This window comes from Phalaenopsis equestris, unplaced genomic scaffold (assembly GCF_001263595.1).
Source record: "Phalaenopsis equestris unplaced genomic scaffold, ASM126359v1 Scaffold000002, whole genome shotgun sequence".
In the NCBI taxonomy this organism is placed as follows: Eukaryota; Viridiplantae; Streptophyta; class Magnoliopsida; order Asparagales; family Orchidaceae; genus Phalaenopsis; species Phalaenopsis equestris.
This window is the reverse complement of record NW_018164444.1, coordinates 23,068,696-23,082,458: the sequence shown is the minus strand read 5'-3', so window position 1 is coordinate 23,082,458 and position 13,763 is coordinate 23,068,696. Positions and strand designations below refer to the sequence as shown.

General features: G+C 36.0%; 1 protein-coding gene across 4 annotated transcripts in view; it reads right to left on the bottom strand.

Moving 5' to 3' along the window:
* The window catches only part of LOC110018009 (peptidyl-tRNA hydrolase 2, mitochondrial), a 51,895-nt gene extending 42,683 nt beyond the window's left edge, over positions 1–9,212 (bottom strand). For all 4 annotated transcript variants that reach the window (XM_020715213.1, XM_020715214.1, XM_020715215.1 and 1 more), the window contains exons 1-4: positions 9,092–9,212; positions 8,815–9,018; positions 8,637–8,697; positions 8,483–8,519 (exon numbers count right to left, since the gene is read on the bottom strand). In XM_020715213.1, coding sequence (XP_020570872.1) covers positions 8,483–8,519; positions 8,637–8,697; positions 8,815–9,018; positions 9,092–9,130 — 341 coding nt within the window. In that variant the 5' untranslated portion in view covers positions 9,131–9,212. The remainder of the gene's footprint in view (positions 1–8,482; positions 8,520–8,636; positions 8,698–8,814; positions 9,019–9,091) is intronic.
* Positions 9,213–13,763: the final 4,551 nt, after the last annotated feature.

Here is a 13,763-nt window from a genome sequence, read left to right as displayed (position 1 = left end):
TTACTAACAGCTAAACTTCAATTTTTACATATATGCCACCTCAGCAATGCATGAAAAGGTGTATTTCACCTTTTAAAAGTCAAAATAGTGGTATTTTAACGTGATATGAAAGATTTGGGTGCTTAAAACATAGAATTTAGGTGTTAGACATGTAAATATAAAGGAATTGAGTGGTACGTAAGTGCCACAAAATAGAATGAGAAGAAATTCCTTAGAAGGCCAGTTGCATTCATAACCAATCATTCAAAGTAAACAAAAACAGTAGCATTCTAAACAAAATATTTAAGCCACAGCCAAATGAAACAACTAGAACGTAGTTTTGGCTCTATTTTTACTTTCCTTAATCACTGTCCATTAATTCCATATCATCATCTGCATCATAACCCTTAATATAACTCTATGGGATTGGCTTTAAGCGTCCCCCTTCATTCCATGTAGACTACAATGTCCGGATTAAAAAATTGAGGCATTTACATACATAGCACACAATTCTTACGTTTTTACATCTCTAACACTTAAGCTTTCATATTTATATACATAGCACTCAAAACTTTAATATCATATCAAAAATAGCACTATTACCACTTTTTCAAGGTGAAATACACCTTTTCGTGGATAGGATTAGAGCGCCAAAGTGCTATTTATATAAATATGAAAGTTGAGATATGGAAATACATAAGAATTGTGTGCTACAAATGTAAATTTCCCTAACAAAATTATGACCGTCAATAGTTTGGAAAAAGGTGCTACTCTGCAGAGCACATTACTTTTCAGATTGCAATGCAAAAACAAAGCAATCATATTACTTGTATGATTATGTTGAATGTGAATGGTAATTAGGCCCCATGCCCTGACACAGACAACTCTTTGGTGTCTTAGTTTTTAAAAGTTTTCATGTTATTACTTAAACATTTCTAAATTACCAAAATACACTCAGACTAATGAAAGGAAGGCCATAGATAGTCATTATCTCTTAGCTTTCAATAAGAGAAATCATAATATCTGAGTTATGAGCTAGATATTTTGGTTCACGCTTTATTATAAACACATTCAAGGCGTTCTATAGATGGCCATTTAATTCATCTCAGTTTCAGAAATGGTTTTAGGGTTAAGATTAAAAACCTGCAGTAGCCATGATTATTTTATGGTTGAAATATGGAAGATAAACTGAATTCAAAAACACAAATTCTGTCTTGGATCACATTAAAAACAAGGAGCGTTTACATGCATCCAATTCCTATGTACTTGCATATCTAGAGCCAAAACTTTAGTTTTTATATTTATACCACCCAAATCTTTTATGTCACATAAGAAATGGCACCGTTTTAACTTTTAAAAATTGAAATACAGTTTTTCTTGCATAGGTAAAATGGCCTATAAGTAAATTTGAAGTTTAGGTGTTAGATATGTAAATACATAGGAATTAAGTGGTATGCATGAAAATATTCCTAAAAACAAATGCTTAGCCTGGTTGATAGCACTGGAGCCCTTTACGTACATAAGAGATCAAACCAGAGGTGCCTCCAAATTTTGTACTCATTTTTAAGTCAAGCTTTTAGTATTTTTTGTTTAAAACACTCGTCAGGTCTTTTTTTTTTCCTTTTTTTTCTCTTTTTTTTTTTTTATAAATTTTGCGCAAAGGTCAGTTGTCTACTGTTATAGGGCTAATAACGCATCCAATAAAATGTGCTTTGTCTACAAAAGTCGATGCATTACAGAAAAATATACATGTTTTCTTAATACTACTATGACTTATTTCTAATTGAAGTAAGAATGAAATTTGTATGCTCTTGCAAATTGTAAAAGAAGCTTGGTGATCTGTTCCTTTTGTGAAACTTGGTGGCCAAACCTTCCCCATTCAGGTTTTGCTGAACCCCACACTTATCTTAGTAATTAGTTTTTCTATCCCTCTATATACTCTCTGTTACCTTCTCCCTCTCACCTAAATGCTTAGCCTCCACGGGAATCCAAGCCTAGCCAACCCTAAGTCCCCTTCAACAACCCCACATTTTCCCTGCATCATCCTAAACTCTTTAGTTCACTCCTATCAGAACCCTTAAGCCAACACTATCACCTCCAATAAATACCATATTTAGTCATTTTGCTTATGGGACATTTACATACATACCACTCAGTTCATATGTATTTACCTATCTAACATCTAAACTTTGATTTTTACATTTATACCACCCAAATCTTTCATATCACATAAAAAATATCGCTATTAGCTTTAAAAAAGTGCAATACACTTGTCCATGCATAGTTAAGATGGCACGTGTAAAAATTGAAGTTTATATGTCAGATATGTAAATATATAAAAAAAGTGGTATACATGCCAATCTTACTTTATTTATTTACCATCATATTGTTATCATTGCCAAGGTCTCCAAGAGTTTTCCTTTTCAGCAAACATCAAAGGAACTTGAAGGCACATTAAGGAGGACCAATTTCAACATAAGAAAGAAAAACATCAAACATCAACAACAAAAACTTCAAAGCAAGTGATTATTGCTTCTCCTTCATTGGGTAGCAATTGTATATCCTTTTAATTTCAAATTCTTTTTTTTTTCAGAGTAAGTTATGCATTAAAATCTACAAAATGGGCAAGTTAGCCGGCAACTCAAAAGGTAAATTTCTGGGTCATCCCACTAATGACCACTACAAAAAGGCGAAGCAAATCCTAGCACAAAGCTCGCCCCTTTTATTGATATATGAGTCACTTGATGTGAGGGGAGAGTGTGTGTGTAATTTAGACTTCCCTCCAATCAATACATATTATTCTTGCATCTATCAAACTACATTTTTTTTTTTTTTCAAAAGCACCTTCTCGTCTTCATGTCTACATTTCACTGTCCCCAAAATCACTATCTTTAAATATTGTCATAAGTGTCATTAACTAAATCATATTTAGTTGAGCCTTTAGCCTCTTGTTAATGTTGTTTGAAGAACGTAATTAATGTTTGTGAAGCATAAACCTCAATTTGTGCAACATTGGTCACAAATAGTTTTCAATGACCTTAAATAATTTTAGGCATGTAAGATTAGTCAATTTTAAAAAAGAATGGCCAAAATATAGTCTTAGTTGAACTTTTTAGAAAAATATTTTTATATCAAACACAATAATTAAAGAAGCGTCGTGGCTCAAAATTGTAGCAATACCATTTAGGTATGGATGATTGCAAAACGAGTGCACTCAAACGGGCTCTATCTACTCTATGAAAGCATCCAAGATGTACCTCCTTCTAACACAAAGATATCATTTTTCTATCCTTTTTTGTTATAATTGACTCACATTTAGCTAAGGCAATGACAAATTTGTAATACCATAGAAGCTATTAAAGAACTATGGAAGCTTCTAATTTGGTGAACCGGGTCTACTTGAGAGGCCTCATCTTGTTATAAATAAATAAGGGAGGCTTGTAGAGAGGAAACTACAAGGACTAAGAAAGAAATTAAACCAAGAAGACCAAGAAGAGGAAGAAAAGAACAGGAAGAAAATCAGTCCTAGTAGAAGAAGAAGAAGGGGAGAGGCATTAAGAATTGAGAGAAAGAGTCTTAGATCTTGTATCGAGGTAATTTCGAGAGGGAGAGATTTAGAGGTGTGCTCATTCCTCAATGTAAAAAACCTTGTATTTTTTTTTTTTTTGCCTTAGTGGATTTGTTGGTGATTCCCTCCCGTGGATATAGGTCTATGGACCGAGTCACAAAATTCGTTGGCGTTCTTGTGTTCTTGTGTTATATTTCATTTCCTGCAGTTTTCTTTTATATTTTCCTTATTTACTGCTTGCTCGTTGTGGTTTTTTTTCTTTTCCCATTCGTCTGTCCAGATAGTCGAAGAACCTGCTAGGTGGAATTCGGCATTTCTTGCTACAGCCATTCGGTTGTCCTGCAAGTCCTTCAATTAGAGAAAAACAGTCCAGGTTCCGCAATTAAGGTTCTTGAAGCCCTGCAAGTGGCCTTCTAACTGCAGATGTTCTTTAGCAAGGAATACAACAAGGTATTCTTGGACAATCCAGTCCTTTGCACCAAGGTAATCTTCAGCCTGCAGGAACTCTTAGGTCTGTGCGAACTGTAGGCGTCTCCTGGCTACAGTCCTGGTTCTTGGACTGCAAGGTTTACAGCAGCTTGCAGGTGTTTCTTAGGTTGTCCAAACGAGAAGCAGGAATTCGACTACAACTTACAAGAGGGGTTCGGCACTTCTAACAATAAGTTCAGCAATCTGAGTTCTTTGGAATATATCAGGTGTTTGGTGGGGCAAGCTTTCACAACAATTGACGTCTGTGGGAATCCTAACCACAACAATGGGCTCCGTCAAATTCGACATCGAGAAATTCACGGGAAAGAACAATTTCGGCCTGTGGAGAGTGAGATGAAAGCTATGTTGGTGCAGCAAGATTTTGCAGAAGCCTTGCAAGGGCCGGCGGCATTACCGGCCGACATGACCGAGAAAGAAAAGAGTGGGATTCTGGATAGGGCTCACAGCTTGATAATCTTGAGTCTTGGCGATAAAGTTCTGAGGATAGTTTCGAGGGAGACGACGGCTCAAGCGCTTTGGGCCAAACTCGAACTGCTCTATATGACGAAATCTTTGACTAACAGAATCTTCTTGAAGCAACGCCTGTACTCTTTCAATATGCATAAAAAGAAATCCGTCTCAGAGCAAATTGATGAGTTTAACAAGATTATTGATAATTTTAAGAATATCGGTGTCAAGATGGATGACAAGGACAAGGCATTGCTATTACTAAATTTCATTCCTAAGAGCTACGAGCACTTCAAAGATACAATGCTCTATGGAAGGATGCAAACAATCTCTCTAGATGAGATTCAATCGTTGATCAGAGCCAAAGAACTTCAAAAGAAGCATGAGATGAACAAAAAAATCAGCGGAGGTAGTCTTACCATTGAAGGAAGATCGGACAAAAACAGATCAAGATCAAGAAAAGAAAAGGGTGGGAATCAGTCGTCGAAGGGATCTTACAAGTGTCACTATTGTCAGAAGGAAGGTCACTTCAGGAAAAACTGTCCGGGGAGGAAGAAAATTTTTCAATAAAAGTCTAAAGCTCCTGGAGAAGCAAGCATAGCCTCAGACGGCTATGATTCAGCTGAAGCCTTCGTGATCACCGAATCAGAATCCAGCAAGGAGTAGATCCTCGACTTAGGGTGCTCTTTCCACATGTGTCCTCATAAGAACTGGTTCGAGACACTGCAACTAGAAAATAGTGGGTTTGCACTACTTGGAGATAATAAGACTTGCAGGGTGGTCGGCAGTGGAACAATCAAAATAAAGATGTTCGATGGAGCCGAACGAATACTGCAACATGTCGGGTGCGTTCCTGAACTCAAAAGAAATGTGATTTCTATAGGTACACTGGAGTCAAGTGGATACTCGTTCACGGCAAAAAGTAGTTTTGTCAGAGTAGTCAAAGGTTCTCTCATCGTCATAAAAGGAGTCAGGAAAAATGGGCTTTACTCCTTAGTTGGAAGAACCGTGATTTGTAACTTCTCTAATGCAGTTCAATCAGAACCCGACAGGACTAGGCTATGGCACATGAGACTGGGGCATGTAAGTGAAAGAGGCTTACAAGAACTGTCTAAACAGAACCTGTTATGTGGAGATCAAGTCAAAAAACTGAAATTCTGCGAACAATGTGTGTTAGGGAAGACTATCAGAGTGAAATTCTCTACCAGAACTCACACAACAATGAAACCACTTGATTACGTACACAATGATCTCTGGGGTCCAACAAGAACTCAAACTCATGGAGGAGGGAGGTACTTCATGTCCATCATAGACGACAACACCAGAAAGGTATGGGTCTTTATCCTAAAAACAAAAGATGAAGCTTTTCAACGGTTCAAGGATTGGTTAACTCTCACTAAAAACAAGACGGAAACAAAATTGAAGCACCTGAGAACTGACAATAGCTTGGAATATTGTTCAGAGCAGTTCAATGAGTTATGTAGGAAGAATGGCATTACAAGGCACAAGACAGTTCGGAACACCCCTCAACATGATGGGTTGGCTGAAAGAATGAGCAGGACTCTCTTAGAGAGAGTGAGGTGCATGCTTTTAAACGTCGGTCTACCCAAAACTTTCTGGGGTGAAGCTGTGTCGACCGTCTGCTATCTTATCAATAGATGTCCATCAACAGCTATTGGAATGAAGACTCTTTTGGAGATGTACGGGAAACCAGATAACTATGATAATCTCAAAGTTTTTGGACGTATTGCATATGCTCATGTTAAACAAGATAAGCTGGAGGCAAGAGCTTTGAAGTGCATTTTCATCGGCTACCCTCCTGGAATCAAGGGTTACAAACTGTGGTGTCTAGATCAACAGAAATGCATCATCAGTAGAGATGTAGTATTCGATGAGTCTAAAATGGCAAACCTGCAAAGCTATGTTGCCAGAAATAGTGCTACTAAGAAGGATATTTCAATTGCGGTGGAGCTGCAACAACAACAAACATTGACGGATCAAATGATTGATGTGAACAACCAAGATGAAGTGGCAGAAGACCAGCAAAAAACTGAAAAGACCAGCAAAAAACTGAACCAACCAGAAAGCAGATCAAATGACTACAGTTTGGTGAGAGATAGGCAGAGAAGAACCATCAGACCGCCAGGGAGATATGGTCATGCAGATTTGATCTCCTATGCATTGAGCGTCACATAAGAGATAGAAGAAGCAGAATCGAATAGCTACAAGGAAGCTCTAAAGAGTAAAGAAAGACACAAGTGGGTAGATGCAATGGATGAAGAGATAGCTTCTCTAATAAAGAACAAGACTTGAGAACTTGTGGATCGACCAAAAAACCAACGTGTAGTGGGTTGTAAGCGGACCTTCAAGATGAATGCATGTCAGGCATTGAAGAGGTCGGGTATAAAGCAAAATTTGTAGCAAAGTGATTCACATGGGTAGAAGGAATTGATATGCTCACCAAGTTGTTACCTACGGCTAAGTTCAAATACTGTATGAACTTAGTGAACTCAACCAGGGGCTGAGAGCCCCATCGGGGCTAGATGGAGGGAATCGTTATTACGGAGCTTTGTAAATGAGAGTCAAGGTAGCGAATTGTTAAAATTGACTCGCAATTAGCTAAGGTAATGACAAATTTGTAATACCATAGAAGCTATTAAAGAACTATGGAAGCTTCTAATTTGGTGAATCGGGTCTACTTGGAAGGCCTCATCTTGTCATAAATAGATGAGGGAGGCTTGTAGAGAGTAGACTACAAGGATTAAGAAAGAAATCAGACCAAGAAGGCCAAGAAGAGGAAGAAAATCAGTCCTAGTAGAAGAAGAAGAAGGGGAGAGGCATTAAGAATTGAGAGAAAGAGTCTTAGATCTTGTATCGAGGTAATTTCGAGAGGAAGAGATCCAGAGATGTGCTCATTCCTCAATGTAAAAGGCCTTGTAATTCTTCTTTGCTTTAGTAAATTTGTTGGTGATTCCCTCCCGTGGATGTAGGTCTATGGACCGAACCACGTAATTCATTAGCGTTCTTGTGTTCTTGTGTTGCATTTCATTTCCTACAGTTTTCTTTTCTATTTTTCCTGTTTACTGCTTCCTTGTTGTGGTTCTTCCCATTCGGCTATCCAGCTAGCCATTCGGCTGACCAGGTAGCTGAAGAACCTGCTAGGTGGAATTCGGCATTTCTGGCTACAACCATTTGGTTGTCCTGCAGGTCCTTCAATTAGAGAAGAATAGTCCAGGTTCCACAATTAAGGTTCTTGAAGCCTTACAGGTAGCCTTCTAACTGCAGGTGTTCTTTAGCAAGGAATTCTTGGACAATCCAGTCGTTTGCACCAAGGTAATCTTCAGCCTGCAGGAACTCTTAGGTCTGTGCGAACTGTAGGCGTCTCCTGGCTACAGTCCTGGTTCTTGGACTGCAAGGTTTACAGCAGCTTGCAGGTGTTTCTTAGGTTGTCCAAACGAGAAGCAGGAATTCGGCTACAGCTTACAGGAGGGGTTTGACACTTCTAACAAGAAGTCCAACAATCAGAGTTCTTTGGAATATTTCAGGTGTTTGGTGGGGCAAGCTTTCACAGCACTTTTCTTTATACAAACTATGCTCGTGTTCTAAAATCAGGGCATGCATAAATGATTTGTTAGCCAACAAACTTTTAGGAAGGTTTACATCCATACCACTCAATTATTATGCTTTTACATATCTAACACTTAAAACTTTAATTTTTACATATATGTCACATTACCTATGCATGAAAGCACTTTTATAAGCCAGAATAGTAGTATTTTCTATTTGATGTGAGAAAATTATGTGACATAAATGTAAAAAAAAATAAAGTTTAGCTGTTAGATATGTAAATACATGCTAATTGGGTGGTATGCATGTAAATGCCCCAACTTTTTATAGCTGCCAGGGTTGATTAAATCAATTGCATGGGAAAAAAAAACAAAAAAAAGCAACAATCTAAAGCTAATCAGCAAACTCAAGATTTTTAAATCTAAACAGAACCTTTGCAATAACTCCGCATACATTCCGGTAGCTGCATCTGCAAATCAACGAGGGCAAATAACATAAACTCGTCTCAGTAGAAAAATCATGAAACTAAACTTTCGGTCCACCCCATAGGGGTTGAATAACTTAATCGAGTGATAGTTTGACTTACGAGCGCACTGAGAGGCGATTTTACCGGCGCCCATCTTCAAGTCTTGCCTGACAACTAACACCTGTGGTTTTACAGTAAATTAGCGTCATTCAAAATATCAAAAATGACAAAACCTTTTACCCCAATAAAATTACCACTCGGGTAACCACAAACAGTAATGACGTTCAAACAAGCAAACCATTTTAAGCTCATCGCTGCCACCAGTGCCACCGCCATCAAATGATCCGTGCTTCAGCTTCGCCGTAGCGGCGGATGAGTTGCGCTTTGAATTTCGCAGTCTGGATCCGGCGAAATCGACGAACAACCCTAAGAGGAAACCGATTATAAACCCAGGCAGGTAGTTCTCCGGCTTCAAGCCCGCGGCCAGCAATGGCTCTTCCACCTGTCCATAAGGCAACGTTAGAGATTAAACGAGGGTTGGACCAAGAGAGAGAGAGAGAGAGAGATGGGGGTACTCTTCGTGGATTTTTTGTTTGATTTCGAGGAGAAAACATGATTCTTCGCTGCTTACAGAATGAGTTCTTGCGCCTGCTCGAAAACGAAGACGCTTGCAATTTCTACAGCTTGGTGGGGAAAATTTATTACATCACTACTTCACAGCTACATGCGTAGTCAATAAATAAAAATAAAAAAAACTATGACTTAACAAAAAAGAATATTCTCTAGATATTATTCATAACACAATAATACATAAATAATATATGAATAACATACAATAATATCTGAATAATACGGGGGAAATATTCTCCCGTGTTACTGGTAATATCAAGACGAGAAAAACAAAAAATATGTCTGATAACACGGGTGTTATTCAAGTGTTATTGTATGTTATTCATGTGTTATTGTGTTATTATTACACCAAGAATATTCTCAGAACACATGAATAGCATACAATAACGCGTGAATAACACGTGCGAATATTTCTCCCGTGTTACTGGACCGTTTTTTTTCTTTCGCGTGGCTTGATTTTATTAGCTACGCGCGTAGCTCTAAGTGTGTAGTACTGATGTAATATTTTTTCGGTGAAGGGCCATGGAAAAAGAAAATTAAAATTTTATGTATTTTATAAATAGTATTAAAAATTTCATATTCATTAGCATAATGCTTAAATCTTTAAATAATATTTAAATTATCAATAATATTAACTTATTTAAAATAAATCACAAGTTTGTAGATGTATTTTGATGCAATTGGACATCAAAACAGTGTAGAAATAAATATTAAATTATTAAATTTATAAAATAAAACCATATTATTTTCACCTGATGTATTTTTATTTTCTTTAGTTTAGTTTTTTTTTTTTCTAATGATGGGCTTAGTTTAGACCAACCTTTAAACATAAAAAAAAGGAGATAGTCAAGAAAGCATGCATAAATATATAAATTATAACAAATTATTGTTCGCATTGTTGACAGTTCAACAAGTGGTATTCAAATTTTTTAAATATGTTTTCTTCTTTATTTCTTTTTTGGCTAAACTTAATTGTTTTAGCTTTAATTGAAATTAAAGAGTGTCATATGCATATTAGATCTCAAAGTTAAAGATATTTTATAAGCAACAACAATAGCAAGTTTATCCCACTAAGTGGGTGGGCTACATGAGTCCTTTTTTCTCCATTGTGTCCTATTGAGTATCATGTTTTCATTTAGTTCTAATAGATTGATATCATTTTTTTTATACAGTATACTCGGACTACCTATGTTTTTCTTAACATGAGTCGAATCTAAAACATCTACTCTCCTAATCGAGTCCTTAGATGGTCAACGTATAATGTGACAAAACCATCGAAGGCGTCTATCTAATCTTGTCCGCCACTGGAGCTACCCCGACCCTATCACGAATATATTCATTTCGCATTTTTTCTCTAAGTGTCAGGCCGCCCACCCATCTAAGCATTCTCGTCTCAGCAACACTTAAATTTCTTTTATGTTTCTCTTTTAAAGGCCAACATTATGCACGATAGAGCATTGCAGGCCACACCACCATCTTATAATTTTTTTTGTTAGTCTAAGTAAAACTTTTTCTATCATACAACAGACCCAATGCATTCTTTCACTTCAACTGAAAAACTTGAATTCTACTAATAACATTCTCGTTTATATCAACTTCATTTTGAACAATAGACATGATATATCTAGAACGTTCACACCTTTTATTAACTTGATCACCCATAATTAGAACTCAACCACTAGAGCGACAACTATTAAAATTATATTTCATGTATTTAGTTTTAGTTTGACCCAAACGAAGGCCTTTAGACTCTAATGTAGACCTCCATAATTCATTTTTTTATGAACTCATGTCGGCTATTATTTTTTTAAAAATAAGATTTTAAAATTTAAATTTAGTATATGATATAATTTTAATTTTGTGAAAATTGTATTCTTTATTTTTGAAAAATGATGAGACTGGATATACCTCAAATATATAATAATTTAAATAGCTGAGCATGATACCATAAATGATATATCATCTCGAATGATGATCGTATCACTTATTAGTAGACTTAATTATCTAAACTTATAAGTTTATGACTTTATTTTGGTCTGCAAATTTATAGCCGACAAGTTCCTCTATCTAATGCACAAATTAGATAGGGTTTAGATTAATTTGGGTTCTTAATTCTCTATAGAGGCAAGCCCTTATAGTTAATTACATCACAAATGACAAGAGTCATTTGAGAAAACTCTCGATAATGATTAGAGATTTTGTCTTCAAGAATTCAACGTTTAGGTTTCCACGATTGTTTATAGGAAAATCAAGTGGGATAGGTTCGAATAGGAGCAGTTATTTCGGGAATCTAAAGGAGTGGAGAGTAGGAGATGTCGAAGATACCGAATAAGATTCAGTGATATCTCAAACTAACCTATGATTTGGCTTTACATCTTTGAAAAGGAAATTATATAATATTTCAGTCCTGCAAGTTATTTAGATATTCGAGGCTTATATCTACATTTCATATGTAAATGACCAAAGGAAATAGGAGGAATCATGTCGTATCAAACGACTACCTCGGAATCTTAAAAAATTTAGGACTTATATCGTACGATATAAAAAATCGTAAAAAGTTCTAAAAGATAATGTGAGGATTTACGTCATGCTAGACGAACGACTTCGACGCCCTATAAGTATGTTATTTGAATCTATTGAAGTTCGGTTGAAGCTCCTCTTTCCAACTTCTGTTGTAGTTTCTACCGTTGTCCGGAGATGAATCGTCACTCACTCGCGTCGTCATTTCGTTCTGAGAAAAGGGATAAAGAAAAGAGAAAATCATGCCTCCAACGGCCTACCCTAGGGTGTTATACAAACATGCTAGGGAAACAATATTTAAAAGTATGAATACAGATGAATGTCTATAGTACGATGCAATACAGGAAAGAAACAACTGTGTAGTAAAGCACTTTAACAAGAAAAGACTAAAGGAAAATTATGAAAGTAAAGCGATATAAAGAAAAGAAAGACTATGCAGTAAAGAAAGGAATATACAGTAAAGAAACAAAAATGAAACAACTAAGTGTACCTGATAATTATGGTGATGCTACAAAACATATTACAATTGCATGATATAAAGGAGTTAGACAAATATTTGCATATTATAAAAGAAAGGTTGCATGATCAGCATATGAAAATTTTAAAGTGGGATATTAGCTTTTAGTTTGGGTTTAGGCTCAGACTAGACATCTTTTTCTCTTTTATCTCGATCCCACAAGGCAACTGATATATCGAAGTCAACTTATCAATATCAACTAGAGGTCACCAACGAATCACCCCTATAATCAGGCAGCCCTAGACCCTATTATCTAATGGATTGGTAAACCCAACATTACCTGGACTTATCTTGTTAAAAATATAATGTACCCATGTGAGATAGTATATGAACTTATCAGGGTGTAATGTGCCTATGTGTGATGTTAGGATAAATGATGTATAATATCTGAACTTATCGGGGCATGGTGTGTCTATGTGTCATGTTAGGATAAATGATGTATGATATCTGAACTTATCAGGGTGTGGTGTGCCTATGTGTGATGTTAGGATAAATGACGTATAATATCTGAACTTATCGGGGTGTGGTGTGTAGTATTTAGACTTTCAAAAGAAATATAATATATATTCTTGTGGTATCTGTCATGTGGAGTGTCTAGTGTGTAATATGTGATGTGTTGCAAATGTAGTATATGTAGTATAGAGTGTAATATGTAATGTCTATTATGTATCGTGGTATTTGTGGTACAGTGTATGAAATGAGTATTTGTTCCTTTTGCAAGTGTAGTATCTACATAATTGTGTATCTATTCTTTTCTAACTACTAATTCTCAAGCCTTTTAAAAAGGGTTGGAGATGTCGATGACTTAAGGGTGAAAGAGCATCTCACTAATTGAATATCGATTTTTATATTTTCAGCTATAAGAAGAGCTGATCAATGGTTCTTTGCATCATTGTCTGTCACCCTGCACTTCAAACTTATATCCCACTTTAATAATTCATATATGTATTAAACAATTTTAGATGCCTTCACATTACAAGACCGAAAGAAACAATTTGTCAAATACTTCCACAGCATTAAACTTTCATTTCAGGTTCAAGCTTCAAGCATATATATGTAAATAATAATAATAATTGTATGCTCTATATACAAATCTCTAAAGAGAGTATGCTTATATTCCTTGTTCCGGCTTCAGCAAACCACCATGATGACAAATTTTGAATTTCCAAAGTTCCAAGTTTCCATGCATGTGTTAAGTAACAAGTGTGTTAAGATTGAAGTTAATATGTTAAATATACCAACACTTAAAAAAAAATTCGTGTGACATGAATGTAAACTTCTAGGGATAAGTAAAGAAAAACAACATATCCATTATTTGCATATTTGTATAATATATCCAACTGTATCAATAAAAATAAGAGGGTTCTTTACATGATGAATTGTGAATGCTCATAACAAAAGAGTGAAAAGGAGGATGAATTATAGAGAATTAATGAATCAACCACTATCAAAATAGTTAACATCCACTTGAAGCAGGTTGTCGGCACTATTTTTCGTGTGGGGTTTGCCCGTAAGAAGCTGTCGGTCATTGGAATTGAAATCCCGTTGCCCGCTTCGGAAGGACGTTTTTTTTTTTAAAA